The following is a 16,909-nucleotide window of genomic DNA, read 5'->3' as shown; positions in this document are numbered from 1 at the left end:
GTGTCATTATTTTGGAAGTGGATGTTAATAATACACCAGGAAGCGAAGCCTGTTTGTGTCTGACCGGCATGCGTCTGCTGCCCTCCAAGTGTGAACAGCTACTCCTCTTACTTCAGAGGAATTATCTCCTTGTTTCAAGCAGGACAACTAATTTAAAAGACCCAGAGGCAATAGTATAAATTTAGGACTAAAAGTAAGCCAATCTGCCCATTCTCTTCCACCATTAGTCAACCTAAAGCAATTGATTAATTGATTATAATTCAGTGCAGCCATTAGCATTAACAGGCTTGAAGGGCCAGAGGTTTTCTGGAGACTGGAAGTCAGATGAATAGCATAGAACTGAGATCTGGCCTGGCAAGGCATATTTCCATTGGCGAGCAGAGTCAAGTGAAGCACTGTGGCTCAGGCCTTTTATCAAAGCACCTGGAAGGGTGAAGCAAGGACCTAACTTGGGCTGTTGCTGAGATCCTGCCCTTAAAAACAAAACACCTTTTGGTGTTTTTTGATTTCTTTTTAGAAATCCAGAGGCCTGAATCTGCCTTATATCTACTCCGTGCAATTCACTTTCCATTTTGGATTTCCTTTTGTAAATGGAAAAATCTTTTTTATTTTTTTTTTTTATTTTTTAAAGTTTCCTACTCAGAAATGGAATTAGTTTAAGGAGAAAGTGGAGGTACATGTGTGTATAGAGAGCAATCTGTCTTTTCCTTTGGCCCCTCGGTCTCTCCCTGAACCAATTCCCCAGAGCCTTACATGAAGGAATGGTGTAGCCTGCGAAACAATAAAGTACCATGGTCGTCAGCAGGCAGTGCTAAGGTAACTTCCTCAAGCCGTTTGTACGCAGTCACTCTCAGAGGCAGGGAGGACGCAGCAGCTAAGCAAGCCTTTCTTACTGGGACGAGGACAGCTTAGCAGTGGCCACACTGCCGAAGACAGTGACACTGCTATCCCTAACAGCCGTTAAGAATAACAGTAGCACCTCATGAGCCCCTCTCCCACCCACGAGAAAGTGCTGACGGGCCTCATTCTGTGCCGGTCTTGTTCAGGTAATGACAGCGGTAGTTTCATGAGTGACCCAGCCATGTCGTGTCGAGGTGTGCAGAAGACTGTTTCTCGGCACTCTTCCTCATCCGCTGGCTCTTACGTGCATCCTCTCTCTCTCTCTCTCTCTCTCTCTCTCTCTCTCTCTCTCTCTCGGGGTTCTACAGATGTCCATTCAGGGGCCGGCACTCAACAGTCACTTATTCTCGGTACTGTGACCGGTTATGAGTTTCCTTTCTCTTCTGCCCATTGCCAACGGAAGCTTCTCTGACAATGGCGAGGGCCCCACCGGTCTCTAGGTATAGATGTATTTAAGAAGGCAGTTTGTCACCGTGTCCACGTAGCAAAGCAGAAGGAATGGGTTCCCCACATGACCTATGATCCCCCTGGCCAGGTTTATAATACTGGATGAGCAGGGTCTTGTTTTTTTATTTAGTATTTAAAAATCAAATACTTGGGATTCTGGTGTGGAGGCACACTTTGTAATCCCAGCACTTATTGTGTAAGGGCAGGAGGTCAGAGTCATCCTAGGCAACCTAGCAAGTTTGTTGCCAGCCTGGGCTACATGACATCTGTTTCAGGAAGAAAAAACAATTAATGTTTTAATAAAACACTCACAAATTAAATGTAACAGAACAATGAGCTGTAACTAACTGAATCTCAGGAAACTGGCATGTATTGCGACCTGTCCTTAAAGGTGGCTCAGTGGGTAGAGATACCATGCCCATGCCCATAACACACACACACACACACACACACACACACACACACACACACACACACACACAAAATTTTTAAAGCTGAGTTAAAAGCAGATTAATGAAAAATAAGTGGCACAAGCTGGGCTTAGTGGCATATTTCAGCCATTCAGGCTGCTGAGGTGGAAGGATTTCCATTTTGAGGCCAGCCTGAGCTCAATAATGAGACTGTTTCTCAGAAAACAAAGTCAGGATGGGATTATAGCTTAGAGGTAAGGCACTTGCCTCATATGTGCAAGGCACTGCGTTTAATTCCCAGTAAACCACTCCCACCCCCAAAAGAATAGGCACAGTAGGCAAGGGTATGAATTTATATTATTTTATACCAAAACTATAAAGTAGGAGCAAACAGTTCCATCTCAAAATAGGTTTTTTTTCTTTTTTTTTCTTTTTTTTTTTTTTTACTATCATGAGATAGTCCATTGATGGCCCAGACTGGCCTGAAACTCAGCTTTCTGAGTACTGGAATTCCAGGATGTGCAAATATACTCTTCTCCAGAGTAATGCTTTTATAATCTGTTGCCTCCCACTATCCCACAGCTCTGTGGTGCTGTGGTGTGTGTAAGAATCCCTTATGTTGAATTTGTTTCGGCTTAAAGAATCTCTTTTCTGAATCCTCCGCCATCAGGCCCTGCACTTACCAGGAGCTCTAGCTGGTCTTTTGCCTGAACTCTTTGTCTCCTCCAGTCCTGGTAATTACTAATGTAATGTAAATGTCTTTTCTTCCAGTCCTCCTCGACCTCTGACCAATATGAATGACACCGTGGTTAGCCACATGTCCTCCGGAGTGCCCACTCCCACCAAGAGGTAGGTATGCCTTGTACCCCGAAGCTGGGGCAGCTTTCTGTCGTTGATGTGATGATCCTAATACAGCTGTTGACGTTCAGCTCTGACTAGTGCTCTAAGTGGATGTGCCCTTGTGACAGGCAGCAAACCGTGTCAGAGTAGATCAGGCATGTTTGAGATCTTTACTAACATTAAGCACGATTTAATAATCATAAGTTTCAACAATTTTGCATTTGATTTTTAATATCAAAGATAATTTCTGCTTCTGATTACAGTCTGGATTAATCTCTTATAAAGTATTCTAATTTGTTCTGTATAGGGTTCATAGGTACTTAAGCAGAAGAGGCCCAAGACCTTCAGTCTTCGTTATATAAAGAATTTGCTTTAGGGTCCTTCAAGGAATGAAAACTTTAAACTCCTTTCTCTTTTTTATTTAATTTTCTCTTGTTCAAAATTTTCCATAGGCAGACTTAAAAGAATTATATTGAATGGCATACTTCCTATTTGATTTAAGCTGTTCTATGACCAGAGCAATACAGAAACTCCCTCTCGGGCAAGGGCACGGCCATTAAAGAATTCTTTCAACAGTCATCACTTGAAAAGGAAGAAAAAAAAAAAATCACAGACATTCCAGTTCACCCAGCATGACATCCCATCCCCCCCGGAAAAAACCAGAACCACTTTGTGCCATATGTGCTGAACACTCTGGATTAGTGCAGCTATAGAAATGGGATCTTCCTAGTAATAATTGGACTCAACGTATGATCCTGAAGGCAGCAGTGCTTGTTCCCATCGGCTCAGACTCCCAGAGCAGCATTTCTCAAACCTGCACAAGAGAAGGGTCCCCTGGGGCACTTATTAAAAATACACATTTCTGGGGCCACGTCAGACTCAATGAATCAGAATCTCCAAGAATAGGATTGGAGACTGTGTGTTTAACAAGTTCTCCAGGTATTTCTTGTCATCAAACCAATTTGGAGAATAACCTTAGCAGGAAGCTGAGGAGTGGGCTGCAGGGCTACTCTAGAAAGAGGACTTAGAGACTGAGTAAGTCAGTGTGACCTGGTGAGACAGCTCTATGTGTGTGGAGACCCAGGACCCGGACCAGGTAAGAGCTGCCCACTGCCTCCCTGGGGCACTTCCAGCAGGAAGCAGAGCCGAGTAGTCAGTCAGTGGTGCAGGGCGCTGGGGCACAGGTTTTTTAATCAGGCTGCAGTTTGGAGCTGGTGCTCGCCTGACTTTAGACATGTTTCATCAGTTCTTTAATCTGTGGGGACAATGATGACGTCTACATTGTGAGGTTAATGTGAGGATTTAATAGTGCCTTTATTATTTTCGAGGTCATTAGAGTAAGAGACCCGGTGAGAAAGACAGAGAATGGGTTACAAATGATGTCCCCAAGGACCTGCCCTGTCCTCAGCATATATGTGTGTGTGTGTGTGTGTGTGTGTGTGTGTGTGTGTGTGTGTGTGTGTGGTGTGTGTGTTAAAACCCATAACATTTAACTATACTTCTCCATTGAGGATGTTGTCACTTCAAAACTAGAAAACAGGGCAGATTATTGGAAGAATGGAGCTTAGAAACTTACATTAGCTTGAGTAGCATTGCCTATTAAGTAGGGGTTAGCTTACTCTGAGCTCTTCGGATAGCATATTGTACATGAGGGCTCAGAGTGTTAGGGGTGCCAGGATAAGATGACCCCGGGTGAGTGTAGGTGCAAGAGGCCAGCAGACACTGTCCTCCTGCCAGTGTTTTATTGCTTGGGAAGATTGGCAGGAGGGACTCTGCACCCCTGTTAGCCACAGCCACGTTCACAGGCAAACCTTACGCTTGCTGTACTACACCCAAGACCCAGCTCCCGGTGTCAGTCCTAAAATTATATCTGTCAGTTTTTAGAGCTGGTTCAGACAGGAGTATATTTTCCAGATTAACACTTTACTATGAAGTCAGCATTTCAGCTGGCACCTTGATCTGTGTAAAATTAGTCAGTCCTAGAGCAGATATCACAGTGTATCCATGGCAACCAACAGTGGTATGCAGTTTGGAGAAGCTCAGCTCAAGAAAAGCCACCTGGGCACAAGATGCCCCACCCTGATGTTGTGCTCTATACATAGAATCCTGGGAGATTTCATGTATGTCCAGCAGGAGATTGTGAGATGTCACATGGATCGTAATAGTCCATACGTGTGGCTTTTCATGGCTCCAGTAACTGAAGAGTCTAAATTGCAGATAGTATGTTTACTTCCCCAAGGCTCAGCACATGATGTTCCTGCTCTTGAGTGAAAGCCAGGTGCCCAGCATATCTTCCCAGCATGAACTCGTGCTGCTGAGGTGCAAGGCCTCAGAGGGGTGGTGCTACTCTCCAGAAATAAGCAGGGTCTTGTAGGACTCAGCACAAAGTAGAAATCACAGACAAGAAATGTGTACTATAGTTAAAAAAAAAAAATGGGAGGACATTTTAAGCAACTTGGTTTCCATCCCCCCCTTTTTTTTTAAATTAATTGATTTACTTTTTTTGAGATAAAGTTTCATGTATCCCGGGATGGCCTTGATCCACCTTTTGAGTGACTGCGCTGCCACACCTGCCTTGTGGTTCTGGAGAGCAAAACCAGGGCCTAATGTATGCCGGGCACACACTCTTTCAACAGAGCAAAAGCCTCAACTACCTTTTTTAGTGGGTGATACATATGTGAATGGCTTGGGCTAGAGTTGTCAAAAATAATATACTAGTCAAAATACTTTAACCTGGGTGCACACCCAGCACTCAGGAGGCAGAGGCCAGGAAGGCAGATCTTTGTGAGTTCAAGGCCAGCCTGGTCTACAGAGCAAGTTCTAGGACAGCCCAGGCTACACAGAGAAACCCTGTCTTAAAAAACAAATGAACAAACAAACAAAACCACACACACACACACACACACACACACACACAAAAGAATAAGAAGAAAGAAAGAAAAAGAAAAGAAAAAAAGCAAGAATTAGTGAGGGTTTTAGGAAACAACTGGCTGGTTTGCATTCTTCATGAAAAGCCCTCCAAGTCAACACAGGAATTATGTTTTTTTCTTCAGTCTTCTTTGGAAAGACAGAAAAGCATAGTAATTAAAAATTAACACATTATCGGAAGAAACTGCAGGGCCTCAGTGTTGGCAGGTGCCCAAAGCCATCCCCGGCCTGGGCTGTTCGCCAGTTTTCAGCCTCTTCTGGGTTAGGATTAAGATCCCATTTCCGTTTAAGATTTAAGGTGGACTTTTTACCAATTCTGACTCACACTGGTATGAACAGAAAACTTTAATATTTTCAGACAGATAGTTGCAAACATAAATTTGAAAACTTGCAGCTGACAGGGGATAATAACAGGTCCGTCCTCTTGTTGGATTGAGGCCCATGTCGAGTCTGAACGGGTCATGGCGGCACAGCAGTGTGGAAAGAACTGGGGTGGAATACCTCTCATTGTTAAATTCAAGCTGGGAGGCTCCAGGATGGTGGGCACAAATGGCAGGCTCTCGAGATTTTGTGTGTTGGGCGGCTGAGGAAGAGGAAAGATAATGTTCTGGGTTCCTTCCTGGCTTTCATTAAGGTAACTTTGGTCAAACACAGGAGGGAAACTTGGGCAAGAAGCCAGCAAGCTTATGCTGACTTAGAGGTGCCTATGGGACCCCATAGTGTTCTTAATACCCAATTCTTCCATCTACCAACAAAGGGCAGCAAATACTGAGGTCCAACACATGATCAGTGGAAGCTACACAGTTTTCTCTCACTCCTCCCATTCTTACTGGACATTCTGTCTTTGCCTTTCTCTAATACATGCATGATCTTTCTCTCCCCCTCCCTCCCCACCCCACTCTGGTTTCTTTTTCATTCATTGGTTGGTTTGGTTTTTTGAGATAGTCTCATGTAACCCAAGCTGGCCTCAAACTCCATAGCTGGGGGTGATACTAAACTTCTGATCCTCCTGCCTGCACCGCCCAGATCCTGAGATTACAGTCACACACTTCCATGCTGGTGTATGAACCTAGGGCTTCGTATGTATTGTGTGGCTCCTCTGCAAACTGAGCTACGTCCCTAGCCCCTACCCCCAACACTTTCCACATGCTCTTTTTATTGGCTTTTTATTGGCTTTTCTCTTGTCTCCCCCAAGGAGGTGCCCCGGGCCTGCTGCTCTCAGGTGCTTGTACTGGTCTTCCGCCTTGCACCCCAGGAAGATCCTATAGAGGTGCTGAACCCATCTTATCCAGCTTAGATACTGTGCCTGCCCGGAGATGTGTCACTGTTCTTACTAGCAAGCTGTGCAGACATTCTAGCTTGCTTTCGCTAGTTAAGCATATTCACAGTGAATCAGGCTGTGGCCCCATTTACCATTTCATTGAGCTTTTGTCCCCAACAGTCATTTCTTTGCAGTCATAGAGGTTGTTTGTTGTTATTGTTTTGTTTTTTTTCTGAAATTCGAGTCTGATGATGTTACCATCCTAAAAAGAACCTTGAGGTGGCAAGTTTTCTCCAGCTTGTGATAACACCATTCCCAAGTTAGCCATCCTTCCATCTTTATGCTAACTATGCAGCAGCCACTAGTCACACATAGCTGCCAAGAACTTCAGATGTGGTTAATATGACATAGGAGATGACTTTTATTTCATTTTAATTAATTATCATTTAAAAGTAGCTGCACATGGCTGGTGCATGTGGGAAAGAAGGTAGATATTTCCCCCCTCTGTCATTTGTAAAATTTGTACAAACCTTTCAATTGTAAAGGTTTTTGTTGTGTTCAGTATGACGTAAAAGCCACTTGGCAGACTGAGACAACAGCCTCCTCAGTGAAGGCAGGTGGTGTTGACAGAGCTCAGGGAAGGCATTGTCTGTAACCTGCCCGTGCAGAGGATTTGTGGAGGACCTGACAGGTCATAGGCCTGTTCTTCTTTCTCCACGGGCTCTCCTTGGTCAGCATTGTTCTTTCTCTGTAGCTTATCCTGCAGTAGGGGCCCAGAGGCAGTGAATCAAAGAGCCGTCTTCCCCTATCTCCTTTCAATTTTCTGAATGTTTGGATTCATTAAGAAAAATCAGGGTCGGTGAGGTAGCTTGGTGTGTAATAGTGCTCACTGCGCATGCATGAGGACCTCGGTTAGGACCCCGGCAGCCTTGTTAGAGATCTACATATGGCTGTGCGTGGACCTGTAACTCCAGCATTGTTGGAGGCTGAGGCGGACACAGGGGGGTCACGAGGCTTGTGCTCCCACTGCAGGAGACTCTGTCCCAAAGGAATAAGGCGGAGATTGTTGGAGCAGGGCACAGACATCTTCCCCCAGCTTCCATAAGGTGGAGATCATTAGAGGAGGGCACAGACATCTCCTCCAGCTTCCATAAGGCGGAGATCGTTAGAGCAGGGCACCAGACATCCTCCTCCAGCTTCCACACACCCATACGCACATTTGTCTTACACACCCTCCCTGCGAGAAATAAAATAAATTTGAAAAAGAGCGAGAGAAAGAGAGATAATCCAGAGGAGGACCTTCTGCCAGCCCATCTCCTCCACCCTGGTGCATTGACATAGTGTTTCTTTCAGTGGTTGGGGAAGAAAGCAGCTTGGTTTGCCCACAGGACTACTTATGGGGTCAAAAATGACACCTCTTGCCATTTTCACTCTGTAGAGCTTGGAGTCTCAGCTTGGAAATGACTGTTGGCTGCACAGTGATGAACGTGCTCATTGTACGTTTTGCCGTAGAGGGATGGACTTTTGACCAAGGGTGGTCCATAGCTACTACTGTTATTGTAAATTTAAAAAATGAGCATTGGGCTATATAATGTTTATCATTATCCCTAAGAGTATCACAGCATTATTATCTAAACCGCTATCACAAATAGTGAAACACAGACACCTGTTAGATTTTATAGTTCACCTTGGGCCGGGCGTATATTTCCCCTGTGCTGGCTCGATAGCCTCACCACCCACCCCCCAGCCCCCATCCATTGCCGTCCACTGTAATCCTCCTCATCTGGTCTGCCTTCCGTCCCATGGTACTTGCTTGTATCTTTAATCTGGGTCTTTTCACACCATTGTTGGAGTCCTTCCTCTTGGCCCATGTGGTTTTTTTTTCTCCACACTAACTCATCATGGCATCCTCCTTCCTGCTCTCTTCCTGCCCCTCTGTATCCTGTGATTCTCCTGTCCTCTCCAAGCCCAGGAACCTTAGCCATGCCTACCGCATCCTGCCCTGCCCACATATAGGTCGTTTAATCAACCAATCAGATATGACATAGGCAGGTTTACAAAACAAGTCTAGGTGTAACCAGATCTTGAGGGCCAGCAACACGCAGCAGACCAGCCTCCAGCATGCTGCCTTCTGCCAGAATGCTATCACTGCTTTCAGTGTGTGTCCTAGCCTGTCCCCATTTCCAGAAGGGCTTTCCTGTTGAAGTTACTGGGTGCTTGGGATACTGGATGGTCTCTTTGTTTTCTTTTGGAGTTTTGCATTCTTTTTTACGTGTATGAGTGTTTTGCTTGCATGTATGTAAACCATATGCATGCCTGGTGCCTGCAGAGGTCAGAAGATGGTGTCAGATGCCCTGGATCCAGAGTTACAGACAGTTGTGAGGCCCCACAACTGCTAGGAACTGAAACCAGGTTCTCTGCAAAAGCAACAGGTGCTCTTCACTGCTGAGTCATCCCTCTAGCCCCTGGGAATTGGTATTTTCGTTATTCTCTCCCAGGATGCCTTCCAGCCCCTTTGACAGGGGCCAGATTTCTTCTGCTGTAACAAAACACCAGCATTTCTTTGCATCGCAGGGCTTTCTAGAGCCAGAGATTTGTCTTCTGATTTGCTATTGGTATTGCTGATGGCGGGGGACGTGCAAATACCAATTTACTGAGCTTATTAGTACTGCTAATATAGCAGCCGTGACATCTTCTTTGAAGTGCTTCATACCATTTGACCAAGTGGTCTTTTTCCTTCCTATTCTTGTGTTTGGAAGATGAAAAAGGAAAACAACTAAAATTCAAAGGAACTAAACTTTTTTTGTTATACTCTAAATTCCAGTGTAGTTAAATTTTGATCTCTTCCCACTTTCCCCAGGCTCTATTGCCCTATGGGCCCTTGTGTGCTGTTTCTTCAGGTCTCTGATTTAAGCCTTCTGTTAGTGACTCCACATCCAACTCCCAACCATCTCAGTTTCCTGAGTTTCAGTCAGAAAGACAGGGAGTGTTTCACGGGTACCTCAGTTCTGTGTATGTGTGCCCTCCAGCGCCTGTGCCGATGAAGAGCGGCACCATCTGGCTGGCTTCTGCTCTGCCCCAGTGAGCACTCACCACATCACTATCTTTCGTCTATTGTAAAGGATGGAAAGATTTAGACATTTAGATTAGATGGCAACATTATGACAGAATTTAAGACAATGATGTCTTTCAACTCTTTAATTTCTATTCAAAGTGCTGACATGTAGGGGGCTTAGTTATAATTTATATGTACTTAAAGTCACCAGTTAAACCTACATACCAGTAACTGCTTGGTTTTGCATTTGATTTTTTTTTTTTAATTAGTTATTTGAAGCTGGGAGTAGTGGTGGCCTTTAATCCCAGCACTCAGGAGGCAGAAGCAGGTGGATCTTTGTGAGTTTGAGGCCAGCCTGGTTTACAGAGTGAGTTCCAAGACAGACAGAGCTACATAGTGAGACCCTCTCCCTCTCTTGCCTTTTCTCTAATACATACATACATACACACACACACACATACACACACACATTATATTGTGTTTTTAGCCAGGTATGTAGAGGTGTACACCTTTAACTCCAGCACTCAAGAGGCAGAAGCTTGTGGATCTCTATGAGTTTGAGGCCAGCATGGACCACATAGGGAGTTCCAAGTCAGCCAAGACTATATAAAGAGAACTTGTCTCGAGCCCCTCTAAAAATAACAATAATTTGTATTATTTTTATGTATTTTGGAGAGGGAGGCAAGTGTGGACCAAAGGACCACTCATAGGAGTCTGTTCCCTCCTCCTGTCAGGTGGGTCTTGGGGATCAAATTCTGGTATCTGGCTTGATACCAAACACCTTTATCTGCTGAGCCATCTCAACGGACTGCATATGACTTTTGATTTAGCTTGCTAGTATTGCTTTGTTTCCTAAATATTGGTTTTCTTATTCTCATTTTGACCTTTGGTTCAAGCCAATTAGCTCATGTGGCTCCATGTTCTATCCTTGTGCTGGCCTTCATTCATTTTGTATGGTGTTATCTGATAGGTTTTATCTCATTCCCTTCAAACTTAGGCCAAACTGAAGAGCACCCAAGACTTGTGCATAACCATAGCCTGCCAGGGACAATACAAACTGATATGTTGTAGCCTGGGATGGCCCTGTTAGATTTGGAGTACCTTACAGTTGATCCATAGTCAGAGAGGAGTTCGAAGAAATAGAATGTGCCAGTTCCTGACTGTGTCACCATGGAAGAGTGGAACTGCTGTCCTTGCTTTAGCCTCTCACCAGTATCACAGTGCATCCCTGGGTTACACCTAAATTCATCCAAGGCACTGAGGACTCTGGAACATATTTGCAGTCAAAGTAGGTTTTAACAAAGTAGTCAAACCAGGCAGTGTGCCCTAGGCTTCTTTAGTGACTAATATTACCCAAATTTGAAAATATGAAACAAAGACTCCTGAACCCTGCAGAAGATGATGACATAGTGAGTGAGATGTGTCTAGCCTCAGACCACCTTTCAGCTATCATATAGACTGCAAACTGCACTCTGCAGGTAACAGCCTTGTTTTATAAATAAAGTTTTATTGCCACACACCATGTCCATTTGACTTCATGCTATCTGTGGCATGCTATCAATGGCAGTTGTAACAGGAATCCAGTGACCACCAAAGCCTAAAATACTCACTATCTGGCCTTTTGAGAAGGCAGACACTTTAACTTCATGAATTTAGAATAAGGTTGCTAAAATGATAAACTGTATTTCTAAAGACAAGCTATTCTTATTAGACTCTGGAGTATCACAGCCAAGGAACAGTGCCTTGGAAATCAGTCTGTTATTCATTATTGAATTCAACACAGGAGATAATGGCCTCTGATTACAGCAGGTCACAGAGGCCTTCACATCTGTTTTGTTAATAGTATCTTCTGATTGTTGCAGGGGAAAAAAAAATCAAAGGTACAAAATTTGGTCCCTGTGACATTATTAAGAATCTTAAATATGGAGATGAATCTCTTACAACTTCACTTCAGCACACCCACGGGCCGAGTGAGGGGGAAGATGAGTATGGCTGAGTGGTTGAACTCCTTCAGTGAGGAGTATAATAGACACTTTCATCAGCGCAGCTGGTCTTTGGTGATTGGGAGGGCTGCTTCCACTAAGGCAGACAGTATTAGTAAATAATTGTCCACCAGTGCATTAGAGTTACTTGATGCTTTTAGCCTTCACTGGAGGTCAGCCCTAAATGTTAGCACTTTGAATAGAAATTAAAGAGTTGAAAGACATCATTATCTTAAATTCTGTCATAATGTCACCATCTAATCTAAATATCTAAAACTTTCCATCCATTTCACATTTTATTTTTCTGCATAGTACTTATCATTATTATTATTATTTAATTATATTGTAAAATCATTACTCTAGGACTGGTGAGATGGTTCTTGCCACCAAGACTGAGGATTTGTGTTCCATCCTCAACCCACATGGTGGGAGAAGAGAAGCAGTACCACACAGTTGACCTCCACAGTCACCGTGGCACCTTGTGCCTGGACACATGTGTGCAGGCACAGAATAAATCCACTAGAACAGAAGCTGGTTCAGCTGCTGTCAAGTAATTAATTAGGTCTAAAAGAGTAACTGTGGATGAGTGTGTTGGCACATGCTTGTGATTCTAGCATTTGTGATGTGGAGGCGGGATGAGCAAGAGCCCAACACCAGCTGGACATGCTGGCACACCTGATGCCACTGGGAGACAGAGACAAGCTGATCTCTGAGTTTGAGGCCAGCCTGGTCTACATAGCAAGTTCCAGGACAGCCAGGATACACAGAGAAACCCTGGGAGGGGAGAAGGGAGCTCATCACTAACCTCAGCCACATACCAAGTTTAAGACCAGCATGAGGTGTATGAAACCATGTCTCAAAAAAACAGTAGCAGGGGCTGGAGAGATGGCTCAGAAGTTAAGAGCACTGTCTACTCTTCCAGAGGTCCTGAGTTCAATTTCCAGCAACCACATGGTGGCTCACAACCATCTACAATGAGATCTGTCTTGTAGGCATACATGCAGGCAGAATACTGCATAAATAATAAATCTAAAAAAAACAACCCACAAAACAAACCAAAACAAAACAAAAAATAACAGTAGCAGAGCCATAACACACAACTATTGTGTATATGTATATGCACACATGTACATATATGCATGGAATGACCCACATGGTGGAAGGAGAGAACCAACTCATGAAGGTTGTCCTCTGACCCTACATACATGCCATGGTGCATGTACTCCCACACACATGTGCACACAGACACACTGTATTAGTTACTGTGCTGTTACTGTGACAGAATACCATAACCAAGGCAACGTATTAGATAAGAATGTTTGGGGGTTTGTTGTTGTTCTTTGGGGGGGGGGGCTCCGTCATGGTAGGGCATCACGGCAGCTGCAGCCGTGGCAGCGGGAAAGCAAAGCGGAGAGTGCCTGTCTGCAGATGCAGGCTCAGAGAAGAGAACAAGCTGGAAGTGGTGGACTTAATATTAAAGCCTGTCCCCAGCGACATGCTTTCTTCAGCTGGCCACCTAAACCTCACCAAACATTACCAACAGCGGGGACCAAGTGTTAGTGCCTGAGACCACAGGGGATATTTTTCCTTCAAACCATCGCATGCTTTTTTAACAAAGGAAATTCAAGGCCAAGAAGATGGCTCGGTGGGCCAAAGCACTTGTTGCACAGGCCTCCCTGGGATCCAGGAAGAAGCCAGATAGAATGGTGCATACTTGTAATCCTAACACGCCTACTGTGTGATCAGAGAGAAAAATCCCCTAGAAACTTGTGGACCAACTAGCCCACGTTGGTCAGCAGACGGGTGTCTGTAACCCCAGCTCCAGGAGATTCCATACCCTCTTTAGGCCTCCAAAGGTACCACACTGTCATGCACAAACCCACACATGTAATTAAAAATGAAAATAAAATATTTTTTAAATGCTAGAAATGTCCAGGTGTGGAGGCAGAGGTAGGCAGATCTCTTGAGTTCTAGGCCGCTCAGGGCTACATAGTCAGTCCTTGATAAACATTGTCTCTCTTTCTCTTTCTCTTTCTCTTTCTCTTTTTCTCTCACCATAAGATTAAAGGTTGATGGAGGAAGGCAGGTGACAATGGAGCAATATGACAAATAACATCATCCATAAATGTGCAGTAGAGATCATCTTGAATGTTGCTGAAGAATGAGAGACCACCAGATTCTTGTCTTATCTCAAAGCAAACAAAAGCAAAAACTTAAGCGTCTAGATGTAATCAGAGAGCATAAAAAAACAAGCTCAATGATCACACAGAAAGCAACCAATAAAATCCAGAATGTGGAATATTCCACAAGGTAGCTTGGCTTCACAAATACATGAAAGAAACAGGGGGAAGAGAGAACTGTTCTGAATTTAAAATAGAAATGTGTCAAACACAACATGAAAGAGGCATGTCAATCAAATTAGTGGAAACTTGCTTTGAATGATTATGCTTACTGAGGACATTTTATAAGATCTAAAAAAGTTCTTAGATGGGCTTCATTAGAACACCAAAAGTTTTAGCTGTGGTAACGCTGAGATTCTGTGAAGTGTTTTCACTGTCTCACAGACACATAGGCACAGGGGTTCCCAGGTAAAAGGATTGCCTGAGATCTAAATATGATTAGATCTAGGTGCTCAGTCACCTTAGTGCAGACAAAGGTGGCTAAGGGGAAAGGGCAAGATGGCTCAGTGGGCAAAAAGCACATACTGTTAAGCTTGGTGGTTTGAGTTGATTCCTGGAGCCCACTTGGTGGAAGAAGAGAACTGACTCCCTGACCTCTGCGTATGCGCCATGACACACCCCCCTCCCCTCCAAAGAATGAATGACTGTAATTATAAAAAATGAATTTGGGGAAGGAAAGCTAGACTAAACAGAACTGATTAAGTGTTGAGGCTCGTTATAGTGATAGGTGATAGGTGCATGGAGAGCAGCCATTAGATTACTCTGTAATTTTATCATTTCTAGAGCTAAAAGTTGCTGCTTTTTTTTTTAAGCGCCCATGCTTATGGATCTTCCACATACCTGTAAGACGGAGCCTTTCTTGCTGTTAAATGCAATTCTAATGAGTTCATCCATGTGCTGATTCTATGAGGACTCAATAGAAATAGAAATCTCAATAGAAATAGAGATACTTAACTGGCAGGTAGCGTGCAGTAACACTGGAAATTCTTAAGTGTAGAAAAAGCCAGTAAAGCATATCATTAGGGTGTCACTCAGTAATAAATAGATTGACTATGCTCAGTTGTGTTTTTTGCCCCCTGCCAGAGGGCTTTTCCTAAAAAGTAATCCTATCCCAGAGCCCACAACCCAAGCAAAACCGGGAAGCACGGTTCTCCCTTTGGGACAGGTTCCAGTCAAACAAATCAAAAAGAGAAAAGACTTAATGTATCTGTGTATCGGTTGGGCAGATCTCCATTACCTAACACCATATTCCATTATGCATTGTGGTTTTATTGTTTTCTTTATCATGAGTTGCTCATTTTTTTTTCTGCTTTTACATTTATGGTTTTAATCCATGTTCATTTCTCCCTCTGTTCTTGTGTCATGCTTGCTGTCTTTGCTTCCATCGTTCCCAGGTTACAGTATAGCCAGGACATGCCCAATCTCTTGGCTGATGAGCATGCGCTGATAGCCTCCTATGTGGCCCGTCTGCAGCACTGCACACGGTTAGTTGGTAGAGCAGCAGCACCGGGAGCGCGGCCAAGGCTGCTCTGAGGGAGGGGGTGAAATCTGGTTCCTGGGGTTGCCAGCAGGAGAGGCTCTGCATGTGTGGTGTGTTTGAACAGCTGCCAGCTGTGATTGGCAGAGTTAATTGCCAAAGCTTTGGCTTCCACAAGAGTAAGAGCCTGGCCAAGCCTGGCACTCACCTCAGCATGGAGTTAAAAACTCTCCTCGGAAGAAAGGTACAGTCCTTACTGGTTACACCAAAGGAGTCCGTATACCCCGGAGAGGGCTGAAGTTTCAAAGCTGGAACATTCTCAAGGGAAGACATGGTTTTTATGTTCTCTTCTTCAACAGTCATGACTGAGAAATATGTACATATGAAAAGGACTGTTGGAGCCTGGTGAGATGGCTCAGCAGGTAAAAGCCCTTGGAGATGGACATGATAACCCAGGTGGTGGAAGGAAAGAACTGATGCCTGAAAGTTGTCCACTGACCTTCACCAGCATGCCATTGTAGCCTGCCAGTACACACACATGCGCACACACACCACACACAAAGCAAACAAAAACATGCATAAATGAAAGGCACTGTTTTAACTGTTGCATTTCATACTGTTTCCAATAGTATCACCAGTATGGCTGAACAACGGCATTATTTAGGGACAGTTCCCTCTCACTGAAGTCTTGGGGGAACAGTCAGGTCCTACAGACTCTCAGGTGGGCTTGGTGGGCTTCTGCGGGAAGGAGAAAGGAGTTAATAATTGTGTACACTGTCAGGGTCTCTCTGTGCAACAGATGGTATCTGGGTACGTGTTCCAGCCTCTGAACTCTTGGTTTGTTAAACTCTTGAAGAGTTCCTTGAACTCATTTTGTGGTCCAGCCATACCTTGAACTTATGACCCTTTGACTGAGCCTTCCATGTTGCACTAGTCAACTCATCATCATCCCTGTCTCCCTAAAGCTTTTGTTTTTTTACATTTTTAAATTTTTTTTGTTTTATGTACATTGGTGTTTTGCCTGATCATATATCTCTGTGAGTGGAGTTACAGACAGTACAAGTTGCCATGTGGGTGCTGAGAACTGAACCCTTGTCCTCTGGAGGAGGAGCCAGTGCTCTTAACTGCTGAGCCATATCTCCAGCCTTCCCTAGAGCTTTTTACTGGTCATAAAGCTCATGTCTGTAACCTCAACATTCAGGGAGACCAGGAGGGAGTCTGTAAATTCAAGACCAGACTGGGCTACAGTGTGAGAGCCTGACTCAAAGATAGATAGATAGACAGACAGAGACAGATACATACATACATACATACATACATACACAGATAGATAGATACATACATACATACATGGAAAGATACATACATGGATGGATGGATGGATAGATAGATAGATAGATAGATAGATAGATAGATAGATAGATAGATA

General features: G+C 44.1%; 1 protein-coding gene across 7 annotated transcripts in view; it reads left to right on the top strand.

Annotated features, from left to right (window-relative positions):
• Dtnb (dystrobrevin beta) overlaps positions 1–16,909 on the top strand; it is a 182,391-nt gene that overhangs the window by 112,468 nt on the left and 53,014 nt on the right. For 5 of the 7 annotated variants that reach the window (XR_008722333.1, XR_008722335.1, XR_008722332.1 and 2 more), the window contains exons 9-10: positions 2,529–2,606; positions 15,398–15,487. Coding sequence is in view for 2 of the 7 variants with exons in the window: in XM_055626281.1 (XP_055482256.1) it covers positions 2,529–2,606; positions 15,398–15,487 (168 nt within the window). In the remaining 5 variants the exon portion in view is untranslated. The remainder of the gene's footprint in view (positions 1–2,528; positions 2,607–15,397; positions 15,488–16,909) is intronic. The other 2 variants (XR_008722336.1, XR_008722334.1) reach the window with 1 other exon arrangement.

This window comes from Psammomys obesus, unplaced genomic scaffold, assembly GCF_907164565.1.
Source record: "Psammomys obesus unplaced genomic scaffold, mPsaObe1.curated_primary_1811, whole genome shotgun sequence".
Taxonomy (NCBI): Eukaryota; Metazoa; Chordata; class Mammalia; order Rodentia; family Muridae; genus Psammomys; species Psammomys obesus.
Note: the sequence above shows the minus strand (reverse complement) of the source record. Positions and strands in the feature narration are given on the sequence as shown.